This window comes from Gekko japonicus, unplaced genomic scaffold, assembly GCF_001447785.1.
Source record: "Gekko japonicus isolate JY-2015 unplaced genomic scaffold, Gekko_japonicus_V1.1 scaffold1318, whole genome shotgun sequence".
NCBI classification, from domain to species: domain Eukaryota; kingdom Metazoa; phylum Chordata; class Lepidosauria; order Squamata; family Gekkonidae; genus Gekko; species Gekko japonicus.
Window position 1 is genome coordinate 198,997 of NW_015159751.1, and position 23,402 is coordinate 222,398.

The following is a 23,402-nucleotide window of genomic DNA, read 5'->3' on the forward strand; positions in this document are numbered from 1 at the left end:
TACCATCTGCATTACATTGTTCATGAACCTAAAGAATTTGGAAAACATTTAGACCTAAGGAATTTGGAAACATTTTAAGAATAAAAGATTGATATGCACCTACCATTAAGAAGGAAGCCAGGATATTTGCAAATACTAAGGCTTGCCTACATACAGAAACTCACTACACATCTCCAGTCTCCAGACAAGTGCCTGAATGTCTGCTCGGGGTCAAGGAAACAAAGAACATCCTGAAATTGTCTGCTCGGGGTCAAGGTGCTATCTTGTATTGTTTTGCAAAGGAGCATCAGGATGCCCCATTGCCTATGGAATGTGTGAACATCTCCAAGGCCATGATGGCTCACAATTAACAGGGCAATTAGATTAATTGCTGTAGTTTATAATTTCTATGGCTTTATCGAAATGTATGGGACCAAAATGGTATAAAACAAGGCCAGGAGCTTCATTTCAGCACTGACTCTCAGAGATCCAGAGAAGGCTTTGCCTTCCGTGATCTATTTGGACCAGTCCAGAAAGCTTTCTGTGCATGGGGAATCTTTGTTTATATATATAACCACGGACTGTCTTTTTTCTTATGAAGTAAGTATTCTGTTTTATATTGCTTGCATGTCTCTAGCTAATAAACTATTTTATTGTTTAAATAACCTTGTGTTGCATTCCAGCTAACTTTCCTTTTACATTCTACCCGCCTTGGTAAGGGGCACACACCAGACCATTACGAATCTAGAGGGGGGGTGCAGGTAACACTATACAGGGTTAGTTTAGACAAGTGCACAGGGTGCATTCTTACAACAGAGGGAAATTGTTATAGAACAGATCAGCAACTGCTCTCCACAATTGGAAATGCTGTTCACTGGAGGAACTACATGGCTGGATAGAAGCCATTCTTATGACCCTTGACCATTTTCTATTCCATGGTTCTAATGAAATAAATGGAAGCTTTATGAAATTAGATCTGGAAGCCTATTTATGAAATTATATTTTTGTTATAAACCTAGGTGCAAGGCTTTAGGCAATGGCAGTGCATTTCCATAATATTTTTATTGCTTATGTGTCCAAGATCAATTTTCCTTGGAACTGTGTGCTTTCTTATGTAACATGAATAAAAATGTCATTACTTATATTATTGAGTAATATTCAAACAGAAGCAAAGTGAATTGAAGTAAAATTTTAAATTAGCAGACACATGCATGAACAGCATTATGCTCAGGTCATTCCATATTTCCATATTTAAAATATCTTTGAAATAAAACTATTCATGCCTAAAGAATGGATATATAAGAGTTTCACTGTTTTGTTATTATACTGACCATGGAACATGAAGTAATAGTATCAAGACAATAGGCTTATTCAAATTTACAAATGAGGTGACTGGGCAACTGTGACCTAAGATAATGAAACAGAGAAAGCTTCTTAGATGAAAAAAAAAATGTAACCAGTGATAAATAAAGCTGGTGTTTGAAACATCCAATTTTGTAGCAAAGGTAAGTGCATCACAGAGATGGCTAACAAAAAAGCTAGCCAATCTGAATATTATCCCAGTTGCAGCAAAGAAAATAAGGAAAATATCCTGAATTTATAACCTCTTAATATTATATATACATGTTAAAACTTACACTTGTTGTATAAGCTGCCTCAGGGTCATCTTCTAACACACGGGATAATCCAAAATCGGAGACCTTACACATGAGGTTGCTGTTGACCAAAATATTCCGAGCTGCCAAATCTCGATGTACGTAGCCCATGTCTGAGAGATATTTCATGCCAGAAGCAATCCCACGTAGCATGCCAACCAGTTGGATGACAGTAAAATGGCCATCATGTTTCTGCAAGAAAGATAAGGGAGTCAAGTTAAAGTAAATTTACATTTTCAAGTTCTGCCAGTTCAAATCAATGTACATTTCTAAAATGTCTAACCTCTGAGACCACAATGATATCTTTCTAATCCAAGCAAGTCTCTCAATAACCTTACAATGACTTCTGGCACTTCTACAGTTTGCCCATTTTTAATATTTCACTGACCTTTTTCTATTATGCAGTTAATTCTTCTTTTTCCCTTTTGTTGTACTCCGGAACTTTTGTCCCATTACTAATACTTTTGCCATTCAGATGGAGGGAAAAACTCGAAAGCAAGCTGGGTTTCTTCACCATTTCTATAACACTTGCTGGTAATACTGGAATAAGTTAGAGTACCTTGATGTACTTTTCATAATGTAATTGCTTAGGTATATAGAAACTCTGTACAGCATAATTTTATTTTTGTTTTTCCTTCCTCTTTTTCATGGAGTAATCTAATTTCACTCAACAATGGTCCATAGTGAAACTGAAGATTTCTAAAACTCCTTAACCCTGCACTGCTCCTTCAGTCCTTTTTTGTTTGTACAGGAGAGGTAGAATTACGTCAGTTCAGATGGGAAATGATGGCTTCTGGACTTATTTGCATGAAAGTTAGTGAATTCTGCTTTTTCTGACAATCACATTTAAATAATCACAAGAGGGGGACCTGCGATACTCACGCGGGGGGGAGAAGAGCTCCGTCTCCTCCATCCCCCCTCAATCTCCCTTAGGCTGCGGCGGCGAGGCTGGTCCTCCACCCCCCACCCCACCTGGCTCCGACCCGGCCGGGCTCCGCGGCGGTGGTGGTGGTAGCAAGGCCGGTCCTCCCCCTGCCCGGCTCCGAGGCGGCGGCGGCAGCGGAGAGGCCGGTCCTTCCCCCCCTTTGCCAGGCTCGGCGGCGGCGAGGCAGGGTCCCCCCCGCCCATCCGCCCACCCGGCTCCGAGGAGGGGGATTTAAACATCCCCCCAAAATTTTTTTCAACTTTTTCGATTTTTGTGCACACGTGGGGACTGGCCCACGTGTACACAAACCTCCCCACCCACGTGTGCACAAACCTCCCCCCCCCAAGTGCCCCCGGAGCGCTGATTTAGCGATCCGCACTCAGGGGGCAACTTGGCTATTAGATATATAGATAGTCAGTGCCTGTATAGACTCATCTATAGAATTCTGAAGCACGCATGATTATAGTGACAGAATCAGTAGAGGGGCCTACTGATGGCTTGAAGGATGTTGGGGAATGTTGGAGTTGGAAAAAGTTGGGAAGTAAGTGAAAAGGAGAACTGGTTTCTGTATGGGAGATGCAGCAGTGCAATGTTCAGGAGAATGTTTATCTACTAAAGCAGCTTGCAGATTATACATGCAGTGCAATATGGGAGTAATTCTAGGGCATATGTTCCACCATTGAATGTAGACCACTGTAACACTGCACTTCTCTGGGCTTCACAGTCCAGTGGATCAATCTACAATGTTTACCATTCAGCTTCTAACAACCAGTTCTAAAGCAATAATGTGATAGCACCTAAAAATCTGTTATATAAATAAGCTCTTACAAATTCCACTACCATACCTGTCAAATAAGACAATAAAAAACATGAATGTGTGCTGCGTTAAAAGGATTCATTTCTTAAATCTGTAACAGTCTTTTAATGAAAGATGAATACCTCAGAAACAGGGAGGGGGAATCTTAAATAATAGATATGCTCTTGTCCAAAGTTACACAGTTAGTAAATCTCAGTGGAAACAGAGTTGGAAAGAAAGCCCAATGAGAAAAAACTCTTATTAGCTCTTATCTTACTAATCCATTTCTGGATATGGAAGTGTTTCCTCAAGGACTGTCTTGGATATGAACAGTACTTGTAACAAAATCAAGACTTGAGAAAAATTTGCAACTGTCCACAAAAGTTATTTTGTTATAATAACTTTTAAAAGTTACTTTAAAAAACTGTTAAGATCACTTCAATTGTAGCATAATTGTTAGTCCATGTATTAATGTCCTGAATGTATTTTTAATGTAATTTCCTCAATAAAACTTCAAAAAATAAAATAAAAATAAAAGGCTGTTCCTTTTGTCTACGAAACCCAAACATATTGACCATGGTTCACTCATTCTGCTTCACAAGATAATAAGAAGTATCCTGCTGGATCAGACAATGTTCTGCCTAGACCTGTTTTCCTCCTTGGCCAGCCAGATGTCCTGGAAAGACCACAGGTATACTGCTTCTGAAAATGGAGGTTCCACCAAACTTTTACAGCTAATAGGAACTAGAAATCTAGAAGACCTTCTAGAAGTCTTATCTGAATTGTTGGGCATTACCACATCTTGTGGCCAAGGCTGGATTAAGACATGTTGAGGCCCTATGCCATGTCAAGTTTAAGAGGCTCTAGTCTATAGCATTTTTTTGTTAAAAAAAGGTAATTCCATAAGTGTAGGGGCCACGTTTCCTTTCCTTTTGGGGGGTATTTAGAGATCTCTAATATTTTGATGCCCTAAACTGTGGTTTACTTAGCTTGTACACAAATCCAGCACTGTCTATGGCAGTGAGTGCCATAAGTTAATTCTGTAGTTGCCCTGACCTAGCCTGGTCTTGTCAGATCTCAGGTGCTAAGGAAGGTCAGCCCTGGTTAGTACTTGGATGGGAGATCACCAAGGAAGTCTGGAGTTGTTATGCAGATCAGCTGTGATTGATGGCAGATAAAATAAAATAAATGAACGGTACTTTCTTGCAGTTGTTTTGAATCGAATGCCCATCAGTTCTTGAAATTTGGGGAGGGGAGTTTTCTTTCTATTTTCTTCACACTGTGCACAATTCTATAAACCTTTTCTGTGTCCACACTTTCTTGTACTTTTAATAAACTTTAAAAAAGGCTGTTCAGGCTTTCCTTGTAGGGTAGGTGAACCAACCCCTTGATCACTTTGGTTACAATTTTCTACATCTTTTTAAGCTCTATGATAGCCTTTTAAATAAGGGGTGGCCTGAACTGTACAAGTATTCCAACTATAGCTATACTATTACAGTAGATGTTTTATTTTCAATTCCCTTCCAAATAACCCTTAAATTGTGGTCGTTTTCATCATTATTGCACACTACGTTATAATTTTAATCAAACTATCCACCAGAACTCCAACTTTTTTTTCCTGATCAGTCCCTGGCAGTTCATATCCTATCAGTATCTAGACATAAGTTTAGAATTTTTGCCCCATTGCACATCACTTTACATTTACCACCATCTTATATCCAAATCTACCTGTCATTCTACACAATATCATGGTCTGACACATATTTCCCCCCCCCCTTTGTATCTATTAAGGGTTCTGGAAAATGCAAATGTTTGAATACTTTATTGTGTTATTTCAACATAACATGGCTATTGTTTCATAGCAAGATAGCTACCTTCACCCTCTGGTTAATTCGATGTAATCTGCATGTTAGACTGTTCATTGGTCACTCCTGATTCTAGATCACTTATGAAGAAATTAAATACTAATGTAGACTCCCGGGGAACCACTATGAGACGTTCCTTTACTCCTACCCTCTGTTTCAAGCAGAATGTTGGACTAAATGGACAGTTACTAATGGACAGTTACCAATTCATAAGACTGATCCTCTTATCCCAAAACTGGTAAATTTACTGTGGAGCATTTGTTGATGGGCTTCCTCAAAAGATTTTTTGGCAGCCTAAGTACATGTCTCCCAACTCACCCTTACCCACATGCTTTTAACATTCTAGGATAATTTCAAAAGGTTGGTGAAACAAGACTTCCCTTTTCAAGAGCTATATTGATTCTTCTTGCCTGTAATATTCCAATAATGTTTTCCTATGAATGGCCAGTAATTTTCTAGATCTCTTTTTAAAGACTGACATTACATTTAATATACTCCAGTCTTCCAATAGGGAGGGCAATTTGGTTGTGGTGAGAAGAGCTGTTTGATCTGATATTGTTGCTTCTCCCCTCTGTATTTAAAATGCTCATTCATATAGCATCATCCCTATCCCTATCCCGTTCAGCAGTTGTTGCCCCCTATTCTCATGCTCAGCTTTCCTGACACCAGTCCAGTCTTTACAGATTCAACTGGTTTCACTGTGCACTTCTGGATATCTGAACTCTCTCTTGTGAACTCAAGCTATCTGATCGCACTTTTCTGTCTTCACACCACCACACAGCTTTGTCCCCCCACCATTTTAAAATTCAGTTAGTGATATGTGCATAAGCTGATCTTTGCCCCAGGGCTGTGAATCACCACTTATATGTTTCTGCACCCAAACATTCTGTCAGGATTGGGAGCTCCCAGGGGAGTTGTTTTTGAGCAACAAATCCCCCCCAAACCCATCTCTCCTGTTTCTTGGGGTTGGAAAGCCGTGGAAATAGCCCCTAGTTAGGCTTCTGGGAGTTGGAAAGCCGTGGAAATAGCCCCTAGTTAGGCTCCCATATAGACAGGGAACCTGGGGAGGCTGGCATCACTAATTCAGGGAGACTTGGGTAAAGCTGGAAAAAAATTAAAAATCCAGGCAGCCTTGCTTCTGAGCAAATTTGGGCTGAATATCTGTCCCAAAAGTGTGAGCAGGGCTTTCTGGACCTTGGCGAAAGTGGTAGTGGTGGTGGATGTGAACCAGACTACAGAAATCAGTTCCCCCGGAGAAAACAAATGCTTTGGAAGGTGGACTGCGTGGCATTGCACCCCACTGAGGTCCCTGTCCTGCCCAGACTCCATCCCCAAATCTCCAGGAGTTTCCCTGCCTGGAGCTGGCAACCCTACTCCCCATCCCACTTTTTTCTGCTTCAGAGTTGCTGTTTGGGAGCATCCCACGATTGACACAAGATTAAATGTACTGACGTCAATGAGACTACTCTCATGTAAATCTGCATTCCCCCATGCATTCCAAGGAAGAGAAGCAAAGTGGAGGAGGCTGAGAGGGGCCGCAGTAGTTGGTGGAGGGATTGCGGAGCTGTCAAAATGGAGTGGTGCTTTGAATGAGTGCTTCTGTGCATGAGTGAAATAGTTTTTTAAAAGGATGCCATGGATACCGTGCAGCAATAATCTGAACAGTCAACCATGGAGTGAGTGTGTGGTGAGGCGGGTTAAGGGTGGCATGTTTAGAGAAATCTCAGCAGAACAAATAACACTGGACAAAATAGAGCCTGTCATCTGACCACAGCCTTCTTGTTAAGAGATAAAAAACTTAATGTCTTAAGACCCCTCACCTGCATTGCCATCCAGACCCAGTAATTAACTAATTTAAAATTTGTCCATTAGCTTTTTTTCTGCATGGGTAAAGTGTCTTTTCTGTAATGTTAAAGGCCATGTGTTTTTAAGATGCCCTGTGTCCTGGGCCAGCACCTTGTCCATCCTTAGCCAAGGCACCTGTGGCAAAGTTGGGGGCTTCTCCAGGGCTGCAGGAGCTGAATGAGACTCACCCACCTCACTTGTACCTTGAGCAGCCATTGTCTACCTGGCTCGAAGGATGGGACCCTGGGCAGCAGGTAGCTGCAGCACTGGACATGGGCCTTGCCACCTCCCTCCTGGGCTGACAATGTCATCTGTTGCACCAGGACAACAAAAATCACACTGAGAGGTGTGATGTCATGTCTAAATTTGCCCTGGAAAAAAAGATGTCATGCCATCACCCACTGTTAACCCACTATGCCCTCCCAACTCCCCTCCCAGGCCTGGCAACCATAAAGAAGAAGAAGAAGAAGAAGAAGAGATTGGATTCGTACCCCACCCTTCACTACCCAAGGGCGTCTCAGAGCGGCTTACAAACTCCTTTCCCTTCCCCTCAACAGACACCCTGTGAAGTAGGTGGGGCTGAGAGAGCTCTGAGAGAAACTGCCCTTTTTCAGGAACAGCTGTGCCAGAACTATGGCTTGCCCAAGGTCATCCAGCAGGTGCAAGTGGAGGAGTGGGGAATCAAACCCAGTTCTCCCAGATTAGAGTCCGTGCACTTAACCACTATACCAAACTGGCTCTCCACTCTGTCTAAATTGTGACCCTAATTTAAGATGCACTTTCTGAAGAGGGGTTGGGTAGGCTGGATATTAACATTGCATTATGCTAATGACGGAGCTCTCCTCTTAGGATCCTTTCTCAGTTGGAAGCCCAAGGAGCCTTTCTCGGGTGGAAGAAGTGTGTTTTGCTGGTGGAATTCTCCTTGCATCAGCCAAAGGCTACATTGATAGTGTAGAGGAACCTAGTGTCATTAATAATATAAATTCATGATACAAATTTACAAAAGATACATTAACAAATAAGTAAAGATGTGTATGTGTGTGTGTATGAGAGAGAGAGGGAGGGAGAGAGAGAGGGAGGGAGGGAGAGAGGGAGGGAGGTCTCAAAGGTTTTTGTGATAAACACAGCAACCAGAAGAACTCCCCTTTTCCAGCTTAAGTTCAATTGGCAAACAAAACTAAAATGGCACACAGAATGATGGCTCAGGAGCACAGACAGTTTAAATAGCGATTTCAACACAGTAGGCATTTCCCTTTTGCTGGAACAAGACATAAAACCTCAGGTCTTAATGCTGGTCTTCTAATGACAGTTTCAAACATGCCAACATAGGCTGTTCAAATTAATTGTGTAGCATGGTTGAAAATAGCATTTTGTTTCCATTCATCCAGTTAATAGGACTGTTCTATGCAATGTTTAAGTAAATTCACTTTTTCTGATTCTTCTCTGCTCTCCCCATGAATCATGACCAAAATATATTCAGATGTCAGTGGGCTTCCAGTTGCTTTTTTTATGCTAGAAAGCCAGCAAAGTAGTAAAGCTTCTCTTAAAAAATCACATTCATTTATCACTTAACAAGTACAATCCATAAAAATGTTACCTATTAAGTTTTGTTTTAGATGAAGGGATGGATAAGAAGAAGGAGGAATTGGTGGGGGTGGGAGCTCTGCGGGAAGCCTGAAGAAGGGGAGGGAGAGTGAAGGGGGAAAAGGGTATATTGTGAATAATGAAATGCTTTAATACTGGACATGTTGTTATATCCTGATAATAAATTTTAAAAAAAACACAAGTACAATCCATGGATTTGAATTCTACCCTAAGACTCTGCGAATTTAATTGCTATAATGGTCTTGAAAATCTTTGTCCAAATTTTGAAAAAGAGGGAAAATCAGCCCCATTGCATCTTTCGAGGAAACCAGAGCTTTATCTCATTGTGCTATTGTTGTGCTACAACAATCATTTGTGACTGGAGTGTCTTGTCTACACAGGAAAATCCAGTTCTGATTGATCACTACAGCACACTGACAGTGCAAAATCCAAGAATATGTAAGATCACACAATTTGGTTTTTTTTATTAACAATTTTTATTTATTTTTCACCAACAGAAAAACACAAACACAACAAATCAGAATGCATAATCATATGCTATAACACATTTTAACAGTTTAGGCATAGGTCAGTCTAACCATATTTCAACCCCAAAAAACTAAAAGAATTATTACATGGAACTCTTTAAAAAAGGTTAAAACTTTTCGTAATAGGAGTGTTTTGGAACTGTACCACAACCTTAGGTATTCTATAATAGGAAACCAAACTGCTTGAAATAACTTTTGTTTTGTATGTACAAAACATATTGTATGTTTTGTATTGCAATATTTTTTTGAGATCCAACTGTACACAAAGTGCTCCCACAGCTTGTGTTGCCAACAACTCAGTGATGGCACTTCTTTTTGTTTCCAGTTCTGAGCTATAGATATTCTGGCCACTGCAAGTAATATAGCTATTTGTGTTTTAATGCATTTGCTGTCAATGGAGAGTAAGCCCATCTCTGAAACCACTGATTCCAAGGATAGAGGTAAGTTAATACCAGTAATAATGACGATTTGTGCCAGGATTTGTGTCCAGAAGCTTTGTATTTGAGGACAGTGCCACCAACAATGAGCATAGTCCCCCAACTGACCACATTGTTTCCAGCACTGGGCTAGGATTTTAGGGTTTATTCTATGAAGAGCTATGAGGGTTAGATACCATCTTTGAAACACCTTAAAAGTATTAAATCTGATATTGAACACTGGTGAAGTATTGTTAGGTAGTTACCAAAGTGATTTCCAAATCTCTATGGGGTACACTTGATTACAGTTGAGGTGCCACTGTTTTTGGCTCACCATCCAGGGACTATTTTTCTTATCTACTAGGATTCTATATATTATTGAAATTAATCCTTTTAGTTCTTCTTCTTGCTCTTTCAAAAGGAGCTCAAAGTTTGTTAGAGGGTTGGAGAAGACTTTTTTACTTTTTAGTGTTTGTAGCAAGTCATTCAGTTGTAAGTACCTAAACCAAGGTATTTTTTGCCCAGTTTCCCCTCTACCTCTAATTTGGATAGAGGATTTCCCCTGTGTATGAAATCATTTAAGCATCGAAAGCCTGCAGAGCTCCAATCAATCAAATGCCTTTTCTTCCTTTCCAGGGTGAAACCAATCCTGATTGGTGTATACTGAGAGTCTGGAAATTGGAGGTAATAGCAGAGGTCTGTATCTATACCAGACTTCTAGATAGGTCTTTAAAAAATCATTTTGTATTGTCTTATTGTGTCTGTATTGTGTAACATTCCATAATACTTCTGGTAATGTAACATCTTTCAGTTCTGCTTCTTCTATTAGCTGCCAATTTATACTGGACCATGTTCTCAAAATTCTCACAAGATTTGAAATTAGAGTTGCCTCATAGTTTATTTTGAGGTCTAGGAAGTCTAAGCCCCCGTCCCTGGTTCTGCATCTTAAGGTATTGAATTTTATCCTGGGTCTCTTGTAGTACCAAAAAAAGTCAGTCAGCATTTTTTGCCATTTAGCCAGGTCTTTGTTGTGTATGAAGATGGGGAGGGCTCTGAAAAGAAATAAAAAATTTGGCAGTATAAAACTTTTAACCATGTTGATTCTGTCTGCCCATGAAAATTTTTGTTTAGTCCATTGCTTGAGTTGAATTTGTATCAATTGAACTACATTTAGGAAGTTGCATTGTAGCAAGTCTTTGGGGTCTGGTGGGATTATTATTCCCAGGCATCTCCATTTGTCAAAATTCCAGGTATAGTCGTAAGATTCTTGTAGTCTTTTTATTATATCTTTGTCAATCTGAATTAGAATTAGTTTGGATTTCTTTATGTTGATTTTAAGTCCTGTTACCTCTTGGATTTCTTGAAAAAAATTTTGTAGTGCTTTAACAGTTAGATAGATAGATTAACAGGTCGTCCGCATATAAACTCAATGTATGTACCCGCTCTCCCACTTTAATGTCTGTCTCTAATCAAATTGGCTAGGAGTTCAATAGCTATTGCAAACAGTAGTGGTGACAGGGGGCAACCTTGTCTGGTTCCCCTGTGCATGGTAAATGATCTACTTAGTACATTGTCTACCTGTATTTTAGTTGTAGGCTTGTTGTATATGGAGTTTATAGCATTTAGAAAGTGTTTACCGAAGTCCATATGTAATAGCAGTTGTTTTAAATACTCAATCCCAACACTATCAAAGACTTTTTCTAAGTCTACAGTAAATAGGACTGCGGCTTGTTGTTGTCTTTTGCAGAAGGAAATAATATTCAAGGTCCTGTGTATATTCTCAATCATTGATCGATTTGGGATAAACCCGGTTTGATCCGGGTTTATATAATCTGAGATTACCTTTTGCGGTCTCATGGCTAGCACCATGGAAAAAAAATTGGAGTCAAAGTTTAACAGTGCTATTGGCCTATACACGCCAGTATCTCTTGATCTTTGTTTTCTTTAGGCATTGTCATTATAAAGGCTTCTCCCCAGGAAGATGGTTTCTCTCCTGTGTGTAGTATAGCATTTCATATTTTGGTCAGTGGATGTTCTAGCTCTTTAGAAAATGCCTTGTAAAATTCTGGGGTGAAGCAGTCGCAGCCTGGAGCTGTGTTTGCTTTTTGGTGTTTTATGGCTTCTTGAATTTCTTTGTTTGTAATTGGTTGTTCTAGAAAGACCTCATGTGTTGTTGATAGTTGTTTACATATGTTTTGCCTTCGAAAAAACCTTTTAATTGTTTCTTCTTGTGTATTTTGGGATGAGTATAGTCTGTCATAAAAGTCTGCAAAGCAATTGGCAATCCCTATCTGGGAAGTGTTTTCATCTTTTATGGAAAAAAATTTCCATTCTACAATTTTACGGTTTACTCGCCATTTAAGAATTTTTAATGTCTTAAAGTTTCATTGCCAGAAACACTGCTTCATGAATATTAGTTGCTTTCATATATGTTCCATTTCTTTAGCTTCCAACAGCCTGCGTGCTGCTAACAGTTCCTTATAAATTTTATTGCTGCAGGTCTGTTGATGAATGAGTTCTAGTGATTGAACTTTAGCCAATAGAGCATTCATTTCTTGTTGTTTTTCTTTTTTTAGGTATGATGTCAGTGCAATCAGTTTTCCCCTGATCGTTGCCTTGAGTGCATCCCATACAAATTTGTCTTGCACTTCACCATTATAATTGATTTTAAAATAATCAAGAATTGTTTTGCTGATTTCATTTTCATTTAGATCACTCAATAAAATTGAATTATTTAGTCTCCATGTTTTATGTCATGTTTCTGAGCCAGGTTTGTTTAAAGTGCATTCTACAAATGCGTGATCAGTCCATCTAAATGGGCCTATGGTGGAATCTTTAATCCTACTATGCATGTCATCAGAAACTAAGATGTAGTTGATGCGGGTGTATGTATGAAATCTTGGTGAGAAGTATGTATAGTCTCGCTCTTTTTTGTGTTGTAATCTCCAGATGTCACTTAGGTGTTGTTTTCTCAGAATCTCGGATAATTCCGTAAATCTGTTAGTATTTGCTCCTTTCGCCCTAGTATGGGACTTATCTAGATGTTTGTCCATGATCATATTGCAATCTCCTCCTATTAGCACCAATCCTTCTTGGAAGTTTTTGAGTTTAGACAGTGTTTCTTTCAGGAATTGTGCTTGGTGGTCATTTGGAGTGTATATTGATGCTAGCGTTATTTTTTCCTGCTCCAATGTGCCTTTTACAAAGACATATCTACCTAACGAGTCTACTAACTGTTCTGTGCATATAAACTTAACTGTTTTAGCTATTAGTATGGCTACTCCTCTCGCCTTTGAGGAGCCATATGCCTGAAATTGTTGGTCATACCATTGGGATGTCAAAACTACATGTTCTTCTTTTTTCAAATGTGTTTCTTGCATCATTATGATGTCTGATAGAGCCTTTAATATGACTGAGGTTATTCTCCAGCATTTTATACAATTATTCAGGGCACGGACATTAATCGAGTGGATCTAACTGATCATTGCCTTGGTCATAATTATTACAGTATCTTATTCCAAAACACTGAAATGCTGGACAACACATCCAATTATCATGTCAGATTACACAGGGAAGCCATTGAAATTTATAAACATAAACACAATTTCAACAGGAAGGGAGTTTAAAAATAAATAGGGCATGGTTTCCAGTCCTGAAAAACAAAAAATGCTCTACATCTCACAACAGCACTACAGATAAGATTAGAATTTTAGCAGCCAATCCATATGCAAAAGAACCTCCTCAGGAAAGCTCCTCCATTAGCATGTCACAGCCTGGTAAACTCCTCCAAGATAATGACTCAGCCTGGGAAACTCCTCCAAGATAATGACTCAGCCCTACCCCACCTTCCTGAGTAGATATAAATTACCTGCCTACCATTTTTCTTCTTACATTGACACAAAGAGTACAGCATCTTTATGTGTTATACCTCTGAGAATGCCAGTCACAGCTGCTGGCAAAATGTCAGACACTACAATGCCATGGCCATACAGCCCAGAAAATCTACAACAAATAATGAACTTCGGCCATGAAAGCCTTTGACAACATATTGTTTTAATTGCTGCTTCTATGTTTTGTACAAGTGGCAACCTGCAAGGTCTTGCAGTAGGCAACTCATTTTCCTTTCCCCCACTATTTCATCGTTCCCTTTCCAGAAGTCCCCATAGCATCTCCCCTTTTCCTGCTTCCTTCTCTCATTCTAGTTTTGTCAACCTCCAGGTGGGACTGGAGATCTTCTGGAATCAGAACAGATCTCCCAACTACAGAGATCAGTTCCACCTTAGGGTTGCCAGCTTCATGTTGGGAAATTACTGGAGATTTGGGGGTGGAGCCTTGAAAGGGAAGCAACATCAGCATGATATGATGCCGTAGAGTCCAGCCTTGAAAGCAGCTATTTTCTTCAAGAGAAATGATCTGTGTTGTTTGAAGCTCTGTTACACCACACTGGCTTTCTGTAAGGTTCCACAGCCAAACAATTGAGTACACACTTATCATAACGTTATACTTTATTGTAAGAGCTATAAAGGTAGTCACATCGTCACTGTTAGGAATGGCCACATTCCTACAAGCATAATGGGATATAGGGTATTCGTATGCACCACCCCCATCCCTAGGCCAATCGGCCTGACTCCTGCATGCGAGAGAATGGGGCCCCAGGCCGTTAACGCCAAAGCTGGGAATTGAAACTAGTCCCACAGGTAATTGATGGGAAGACACTACACAGGCAGTCTACAAGGTCAGAGATAATAAGGAATGAAGGAATGCAGCAGCAGCTGGTACATAGGTCAAGCAAAGGCACTCCTGCCCATAAACATCATGGCAGCATAGCTGACACTTTCATAGGGTGGCTGCTGTTGAACAGTAGGACACAGCCAGTCCTAGATGAGTCATGCAGATTGGTTAGTATTAAGTCATTCAGAGATTGCTTCCAAGCTTAGGGTTGCCAATCTCCAGGTGGGACCTGGTGACCTCCCAGAATTACAAAAGAAATCCAGACATCAGAGATCTTTCCCCCTGGAGAAAATGCCTGCTTTGGAAAGTAGACACTGTGGCATTATATTCAGCTGAGGCCTTTCCTTTCCCCAAACGCTGCCCTCCTCAAACTCCACCACAAAATCTCCAGGAATTTTTCAACCTAGAAGTAGCAATCCTAGCCAGGCCTGACCTGGCCTCAAGATGCCCTCCCTCAAAGGCTAAAATAGGCCTGGAAAGGGCCCTGCCTCCCGCCTTTTATCAACAGAACCAAGCCTTGGAACTTTGTGTTTGCCTAGTGACAGCCACAGAGGGAATCTGTTGCTTAAAGCTACAGGAGCTCTTTTTATTATTATTGGCTTTTTAAAAAGCTCTCAATGTCTTTTTTTAAAATTTCACATTTTTCTGCAAACCTGGGGACCTTTTCAGGTTTGTAGAAAGATCTGTCCTGCTCATTCACAGTTCCACTCACTGGATTTAAGTATCCAAAGACTGGCCTAGGCCCCGTTCACATGGTGAATTTGCCGCTGGAGAGCCACGAATGTTGGGCGGATTTTCCGGCGGATTTGCCGAGCACAATCACACCGCAACATCGGGCGGGCATAGCGCACCCATGGCCAACCCGTAGAGTGCTGCAAAAAATGCGCAGTTAAAAAATACCTGGCTGAACGTACTGGCAAATGGTTTGCCACGGGCTGCCGATTGACTCCCTCTGTGTGATCGCGCTGCCGCAGCTTTTCCCCTCTGGTCGTCTTCGGTGAAGTGCACGTGCCGAGGGACGGAACCGTGGTTTGTGTGGCTACAGAGGGAAGGCCTGGAGAGTGACCCCCCCGGTGACTCCAAGGCAGGCAGGTCAGGGGGCCCCTGGAAGGATTGGGGAGGCATTTAAATGCTTCCCGTGCCTTCCCTGGCCTGTCCAAGGGCCAGCTTGCCCAGGCTCCCTGCAGATGTGGGGTGCCCGGGCAAGCCAAGGGAAGGCAGTTTAAATTGCCTTCGCTTTCCTTCAAGGGGGGGCTTGCCCGGGCCCCCCGCAGCTGCAGGGCCCCTGGGCCAAGGGAAGGCATGGGGTGTGGCTTGATATGCTAATGAACTGCACTGTCATGGGTGTGGCCTAATATGCTAATGGGTTTCTGCTGTTGGGGTTGCCTATTATGCTAATGAGTTCCTGCTGGGCTTTTTCTATTAAAAAAGCCCTTGTTACCTGTATCATGGCTGTATTTCTTCCACTGGGGCTTAAAACAGCTTGTGGAAGGTACATTTTTAATTGGAGAAACAGCATAAGAAAAAGAGTCAAACTCCTTCCCTGGCACCATTTCCCCAGTCCAGATCCCCCAGTGGCTTTCTAGGACTAAATTACACATTGGAAGTTGCAGGCTCTGAATTTTTTTATGCTATGACCTTGTATTCATTCTGGGTTATGTGTACAGTCTTCATTAATAGACTTGAATTTTTATGCAAACATACTCTGAATAGACAAATGTTTTGACTTTCCTATATACAGAGAACTTCTGGCAATTTTCTCTCCTTTTCTTGTTTTTTAATTTTCCTAAAGATAATACAAAATTGATTCTACAGAGCATCTAAGCAATGTCAGGTTTTTATCTAAGGCTTAGTTCTGACTCTCAGGGGTTAATGTAAGGTGTGCTTTTGATAAAATTCACAGTAGCTGCTAAGGGGGTTTATCAGCCTTGGCAACAATTCATACTGCAGTGAATTTATCCAGAGCACTGTTCCATCAAATTCTAAACAGCCTTTAATAGCTTTGCCAAATAAACTATCCTTGACAGCCAAAAGCATATCTAATGCCTGGTTGGTTGCACACTTATGCTGCCCATCCAATGCACATGAAAGAAATTGTTTTATATTCAACATCTGATGGCTTTTGCAAAAATCTGGCTCAAAAAATATTCCAGTCCAGTTACAGAACACTGCATAAAGTATTGTGGGCAACAAATCAAACCTCTCAAGTGAAAGCTCTTCCTTTTGCAACACAATTTTGTTATTAAAGCGTTCCAAAGATGCATTCAGTTTACGCAGTTAAACAAACTTTGAGTGAAATCTAAGAGTTCCACTCCAAACTCTAATTATAGGGGATCGGGGATGTATAGCATTCACATTTCTGGAAGTTATAGCACTTGGAGTATGTATAACCTCTCTCTGTGAGGGCAGCACTGAATGAAAGAGAGGGGGTTACTGAAAATTAATTTATTCTGGGATATAAAGGCATGAATTTTTGAAAATGTATAAAATTCTTAACCTGCAAAGAGCTCCTTTTTGACACAAAAAGATATATCATTCAGCAATAAATGGCATGTTTATGAATATATCATTGCAACCTTTGTTAGAGTACAGGTACAAATGAAGATATTCTACACATTATGCATGATGTAATGAAGTGGTAAAGTTCTGGACTGTACCATTTTATGCTGCAGGTAGATCATATCCTGTCCTTATATATAAAAGCCATTTGGGGTGGCAATGTTCTATGCGTGGCAAAATCAGTTGGCCTCCTGAACTGCCAGTCAGAAGGCGCTGGCTGGGTTAGTTGTCTGCCTTTCTGAGTCCCGCCCACAAAAGCCACGGCCAGCCTCTTGGGCTCACTCTCCATGGAGCCAACAGAAGGGAAGGGTGGAGTAGACACCCCCCTCCACCTCACCTGCTACAACATGAATCACAAGAATGGCCTGCTGAGCACGGTAAGCACAGGGACAGGAATCCCTGGGCAGGGAAAGGCCTCCTGAGGCTCCTGCGCCACCTTTCCTTGCTCGCCCACTGAGGCGGATGGGCAGGGAAAGGCCTCCAGAGGCCCCCTTGCCACCTTTCCCTGCTTGCCCGCCGAGGCAGACGAGCAGGAAAAGGCCTCCAGAGGCCCTGCGCCACCTTTCCCCATTTGCCTGCTGAGGCGGATGGGCAACGAAAGGCTTCCAGAGCCCCCTCCCCAATCACCAGCCAACCCAGGAAAGACAGGGAATGGCTGGAGAGCCCCCCCTTCCCTGGCCCTCCCTCCCTCTTTCTCTACCGAGCATCTCTTTGCCTTCTCTCCCTCCCTCCCTCCCTCTCTCCCTCTTTTCCTTCCTTCCTTCCTTCCTTCCTTCCTTCCTTCCTTCCTTCCTTCCTTCCTTCCTTCCTTCGTCCCTTTCCTTCCTTCCTTCCTTCCTTCCTTCCTTCCTTCCTTCCTTCGCCTTCTATACCTCCCTCCCTCTTTCTCTTCCTTCCTTCCTCCCTATCTCTTTGCATTCTTTCCCTCCCTCCCTCCCTTTCTCCCTTCCTCCGCATCTCTTTGACTTCTTTCCCTCCCTCTTTCCTTCTCTCCCTCCCTCCTTCCTTTCGTCCTTTCTGGAGTTCATTGTATTCATTCTACAACGGGCTTTGCTACTAGTTTATAATATTCCATTCTGTGTAAAAGTCCCTGCACGTGGAAACTTGCACATCAAGGAGAAGCGTTTGATGTACCTGATGTGCTAGTTTGGAATTTTTTAATGTGAACCAAAACTGAAAAATTTTACTCTCACTTACAGAAAAGTGGTACACATCAGCCCACCACTCCTTTCTGTGTAGTATATACAAGACCACTAGGGCTGCATGCATATATAGTTGGATACTGCACTATTGCTAAGTTATATCAGTAACTCAAAACTGGACTGCTCTGTCTGCACAGGACAATCCAGTTGCAAGTGTCATATACTAAATGGCAGCATAATATCAAAAATATGCAGATGCAGTCAAAGAAGATATAGTTTTATTATTAGAATTTATAAATATTATAAAATAAAACCCAACGATTTCTTCAAAGAGTGGAAAAGACTAATAATATATACAAATCCAGACACAGGGTAGTGAAAGTGGATACATGGAACTTTTCCCCCTTCTCCCATAATACTAGAACTCAGGGGTACCCAATGAAAATTTTGAGAAACATTTGAAGGACAGACAAAAGGAAATAATTATTTACTCAACGAGTAATTAAACTGTGGAATTCACTATCAGTGGAGGTTGTGATGGCCATGGGCATAGATTGCTCTAAAAGGAGGTTAAACAGATTTATGGAGGCAAGGTGCATCAATGGCTACTAGCCACAGTGACTGAAGGGAGCCTCCATATTCAGAGGTAGCAAACCTCTAAATGCCAGTGCTAGGAAGCAGCATCAGCTACCACAGTAGCTGGAAGTTTTAGCAATGATATTCCTGCCCATATGGCCAGGAAAGCAGGAGAAGCTTTGGGCCAAGTGTGAAGAGCTCATGCTGTAATTATTCCCTATGCCAGCAGACGTCTCAAACAAGGCCACAAGCTACTTCATTGACACAGAAGGACAATTCTGCCAAAATGATTTGAGAAGGGGCCTTTGCACAATCTCTTGCTCTTACTAGGAATTCTCTTCTGTAGCTTCCATAACTGGGACAGGAGAAGTTGTGTCCTGTTCATATTGAGAAAGAGATGCTGTCTAAGAACATAGTAATGATATTGCAGAACATGTAGTAATTAATTTCACCATCTCTAGATTAATCACTCTAGCCTACTTTCCGGTAACTTTGTTTTTTTAGATACTCATATATTTGCTACATTTTGAGGAGGAGCCCCATTTCAGCAATACCTATTGTTAAGAGCCAGTTTGGTGTAGTGGTTAAGTGTGCGGATTCGAATCTGGGGAGAACCGGATTTGATCCCCCACTCCTCCACTTGCACCTGCTGGATGACTTTGGGCAAGCCATAGTTCTGGCACAGCTGTTCTTGAAAAAGAGCAGTCTCTCAGCCCCACCTATCTCACAGGGTGTCTGTTGTGGGGAGGGGAAGGGAAAGGAGTTTGTAAGCTGCTCTGAGACTCCTTTGGGTAGAGAAGGGCGGGGTATAAATCCAATCTCTTCTTCTCTTCTTAATCAACCAGAAGCTGACTCACTCATCCTCCCTTATTGGTTAGCTCCCAATCAGTGTGATTGGCTTCAGTGGGGTGTGGAGATTATTTATTTAGGGCTCCTATTAGCAGGCCCCAACTCTGTGAAGTAACAGGCCCAGCTCCAGTGCCAGAATGTCAGCTCCAGTGACAACATGTCTGGAACAAGGGAATAAACAGGCATGTTTAGCAGATATGCGAGTTCAGCAGCAGGGTGAGGAAGCCAGGGCACTAGTCTCTCCACATCCCTAAAAGGGGAAGCACACTTTTCACAAACAGATCTACATATACAGGAAATCTATACAAAAAGAGGATTAAAGGTCTAATTTTCAATAGGAAACTTCCTCAATACCTTTCTGAAATGTAATAGAACATAGAATGTATTTTATGGGTCTTTTTAATGCATTGAGATACTCTTAACAGCCTTCATTTAGTTGGCTATTCCTTTTTGTCTTGTAAGATCCAATTTGAGGAAATATTTCTGATTAGGAATGTAATTGCCAGACTGTTTGACAAAGCCCCATAGGGGTGTTGTGCTGAAGAAGATATTGCGATGTAGAGGGTGGATATCCACCTTTTAAAATTTTTATCTTGTTCACTTCCTGTGATGTGATAAATGAATTTTTGTAAAACTTCTTTAATAATAAAATTTAATTTTAAAAAGGGGATTAAAAATAAAGCAATTATGAAGGTAAAATGCCAGGAGGGGGTTGGGGGCCATCCAATGTACTGCAACATGTATGACTATCTGCCAGCTGTACAGAAGTCATGGGTGTGTGCTCGGTGCAAGGACCTCCTGTTTCTCAGGAAACAAGTTTGCACACTTGAGGTCAAGGTGGCTGACTTGGAGAAGCAGAGACAGTCAGGCACAAAGATAAAACTCTTGTGGACTTGTTAGAAATGTCCCACTCTAAGGAAGTCAGCCCTGCCACTGTCAGGGAGCATGAGGGTCAAGGGGAAACAGGGTACTGTGCTGAAGAAAAGGGGAATGTTCCTTCAGAAGGGACCCCTTCTATAGCTATGGGTGGAAATATTGGGCCCCAAAGGAAACTTAATTCAGAGTGTTTATTATTGCCCACCAGATCAACAATTACAGGATGATTTAAAAACAGCAAAAGTATTAAGGAAAGCAGCTAGACAAAATAACTGCATCATAATAGGTGATTTGAACTACCCACAAATTGATTGAGTCAATATGTGTTCAAGACAGGAGAATGAGATTGGGTTTCTAGATACTCTCAATGACTGTGCCATGGAGCAGATGGTCACAGAACCTACCGGGGGGTGGTGATCCTGGACTTGCTCCTAAGTAATGCTCAGGACCTGGTGAGAGATGTAAACATGATAGGATCGGTTGGGAACAGTTTAAGTTTAGCATATATGCAAATAGGGGATTGACCCAAAAGACCAACACAACCACATTTAACTTTAGAAGGGGTAACATCTCAAATAAGTGGGCTTGTGAAAAGAAACTGAAAGGAAAGGTAAGGAGGATCAAATCCCTTTGGGAAACTTGGAGCCTCTTTAAAACTACAATCCCGGAAGCTAAGATAAAACGTATACTGCTGGTTAGGAAAGGTATGAATAGGCCTGCATGGTTAACAAACAAAGGCTGCGGTCACACAGAGCATTAGGCATGCTAGAGGGACAGAAGATAGGTGGATTTTCCAGGCGCGATCTCACCGCCACATCTGGGAAGCGTAGAGCTCCTGTGGCGAACCCGAGGCTTCCCGCCGAAGATGCGCATCTAAAAACGAGTACCTCGGAGGTACTAGTTTCCGGTAACCACGGGGCAAGGGCGGGTGTCTGATCGCGTTTCCGTTGGTAGTTCCGGCGCCCGCCCATGCCCCCTCATATAAAGTTCCCCCCCCAACTGTCCATGGGATGTGCACAAACACCCAACGGGGCGTGTGCACACTTTGGTGTCCAAAAAAAACCCCACCCGTTTGCCACGCCGCTTCTTTGCCATGGCGCAGGATTGTGGTGTGCTCAGCACCTCCCCCCTACCACGGGACCTCCATGGGACTTCCACGGGACCTCCACTGTATGTCTGCTGGTGCAACCGTGTGTTATTTTGCCCCGGGGCAAACAGCCACACTCCCCCCCCCGCATTTTCCTGCCCGTGTGACCTAGGCCAAAGTAATGGAAGCAGTAAAATATAAGGATTTTTTAAAGTGGTGGAAGGCTAGTCCAAGTTAGGTAAATAAAAGGGAGCACAGGCTTTGACAAATAAAATGCAGGTCAATGATCAGACAAACAAAAAGGGACTATGAGGAACATATTGCAAAAAAGAAAACAAACCGTAAAGACCAACAATGGATAAATTAAAAAACTGACAAATGACCAGGCCCTGATGGCATATATCCAAGAGTTATGAAAGAACTCAAATGTGAATTTGTGGATCTCCTGACAAAAGTATGCAATCTATCACTAAAATCTACCTCTATTCCCGAGGACTGGAAGGTAGCTAATATAATCCGATCTTTATAAAAGTTTCCAGAGGAGAGCTGGGCAATTACAGGCTAATCAGTCTAATGTTGACACAGCTATTAAAGATATAGTTAGTAAGCACATTGATGAACAAAAGCTATTGCGGAAGAATCAGCATGGATTCTGTAGAAGAAGATCTTCTCACTAACATTTTAGGGTTCTTTTAAGGGGTGAACAAAAATGTGGACAAGAGTGAACCAGTAGAAGTTGTTTACCTAGACCTCCAGAAAACTTTTGATAAAGTTCCTCAGCAATGGCTTCTAAGTAAACTCAGGAGTTGTAGGCTAAGAGGGCAGGTTTCATTGTAGACTAGTAGCAAATCCCATTGTAGAATGAATACAATGAGCTCAAGGAAGGAAGGAAGGAAGGAAGGAAGGAAGGAAGGAAGGAAGGAAGGAAGGAAGGAAGGGAGGGAGGGAGGAAAAGGGAGGGAGGGAGGGAGGGAGGGAGGGAAACAGGGAGGGAAGGAAGTCAAAGAGATGGGGAGGAAGGCAGAAAGGAAGAGAAAGAGAGAGGGAGATATAGAAGAAAGGAGGGAAGGAAGGAAGGAAGAAAAAGAGGGAGAGAGGGAGGGAGAGAAGGCAAAGAGATGCTCGGTCGAGAAAGAGGGAAGGAGGGCAAGGGAAGGGGGGGTTCTCCAGCCCTTCCCTGTCTCGCCTGGTTCGGCTGGTGATTGGGGAAGGGGGGGGGCTCTGGAGACCTTTCCCTGCCCATCTGTCTTGGCGGGTGAGTGGGGAAAGGTGGCACGGGCCTCTGGAGGCCTTTCCCTGCCCGTCTGCCTCAGCGGGCAAGCGGGGAAAAGGTGGCTTCTAGGATCATAGTTTTAAATAGTTTCCAAGCTTCCCCAATGGTTTTGACCCTTTCTACTTTTCCTTTCAGCTTCCTCCCCACATATCCCCTCATATCAGAGAAGTTACCCCTTTTAAAGTTAAAAGTGGTTGTGTGAGTCTTTTTGGCCAATTCCCTATTTATACTTTCAGCTTCCGCCCCACATATCCCCTCATATCAGAGAAGTTACCCCTTTTAAAGTTAAAAGTGGTTGTGTGAGTCTTTTGGGCCAATTCTTTATTTATACAAATGTTGAACTCAACAACATTATGATCACTGTTCCCAAGCGGTGCAATCAAGAGCAAATCAAGGATCGCCTCTCCCCTGGTAGGTTTCGTGACCATCTGCTCCATAGCACAGTCATTTAGAGTGTCTAGAAACTCAATCTCTTTTTCTCGACTAGAACACATATTGACCCAATAAATGTGTGGGTAGTTAATATCACCTATTATGACACAGTTTTTTTGTCTAGCCGCTAGATTGAGGGTGACAAACACTGACCGACTCAGCACTTCAATTCGTGCTAGGCGAGTATGCTCCAACTCTGCCTTAGGGATTGTTCCACCTAAGAAAACTCCCTCATATATGAGCTTCCTTACATCCCCCAGATCT

General features: G+C 42.0%; 1 protein-coding gene across 1 annotated transcript in view; it reads right to left on the reverse strand.

The window, feature by feature from the left end:
• The window catches only part of EPHA6 (EPH receptor A6), a 352,339-nt gene that overhangs the window by 60,846 nt on the left and 268,091 nt on the right, over window positions 1–23,402 (reverse strand). Inside the window, exon 11 of the mRNA XM_015405688.1 lies at window positions 1,617–1,826. Coding sequence (XP_015261174.1) covers window positions 1,617–1,826 — 210 coding nt within the window. The remainder of the gene's footprint in view (window positions 1–1,616; window positions 1,827–23,402) is intronic.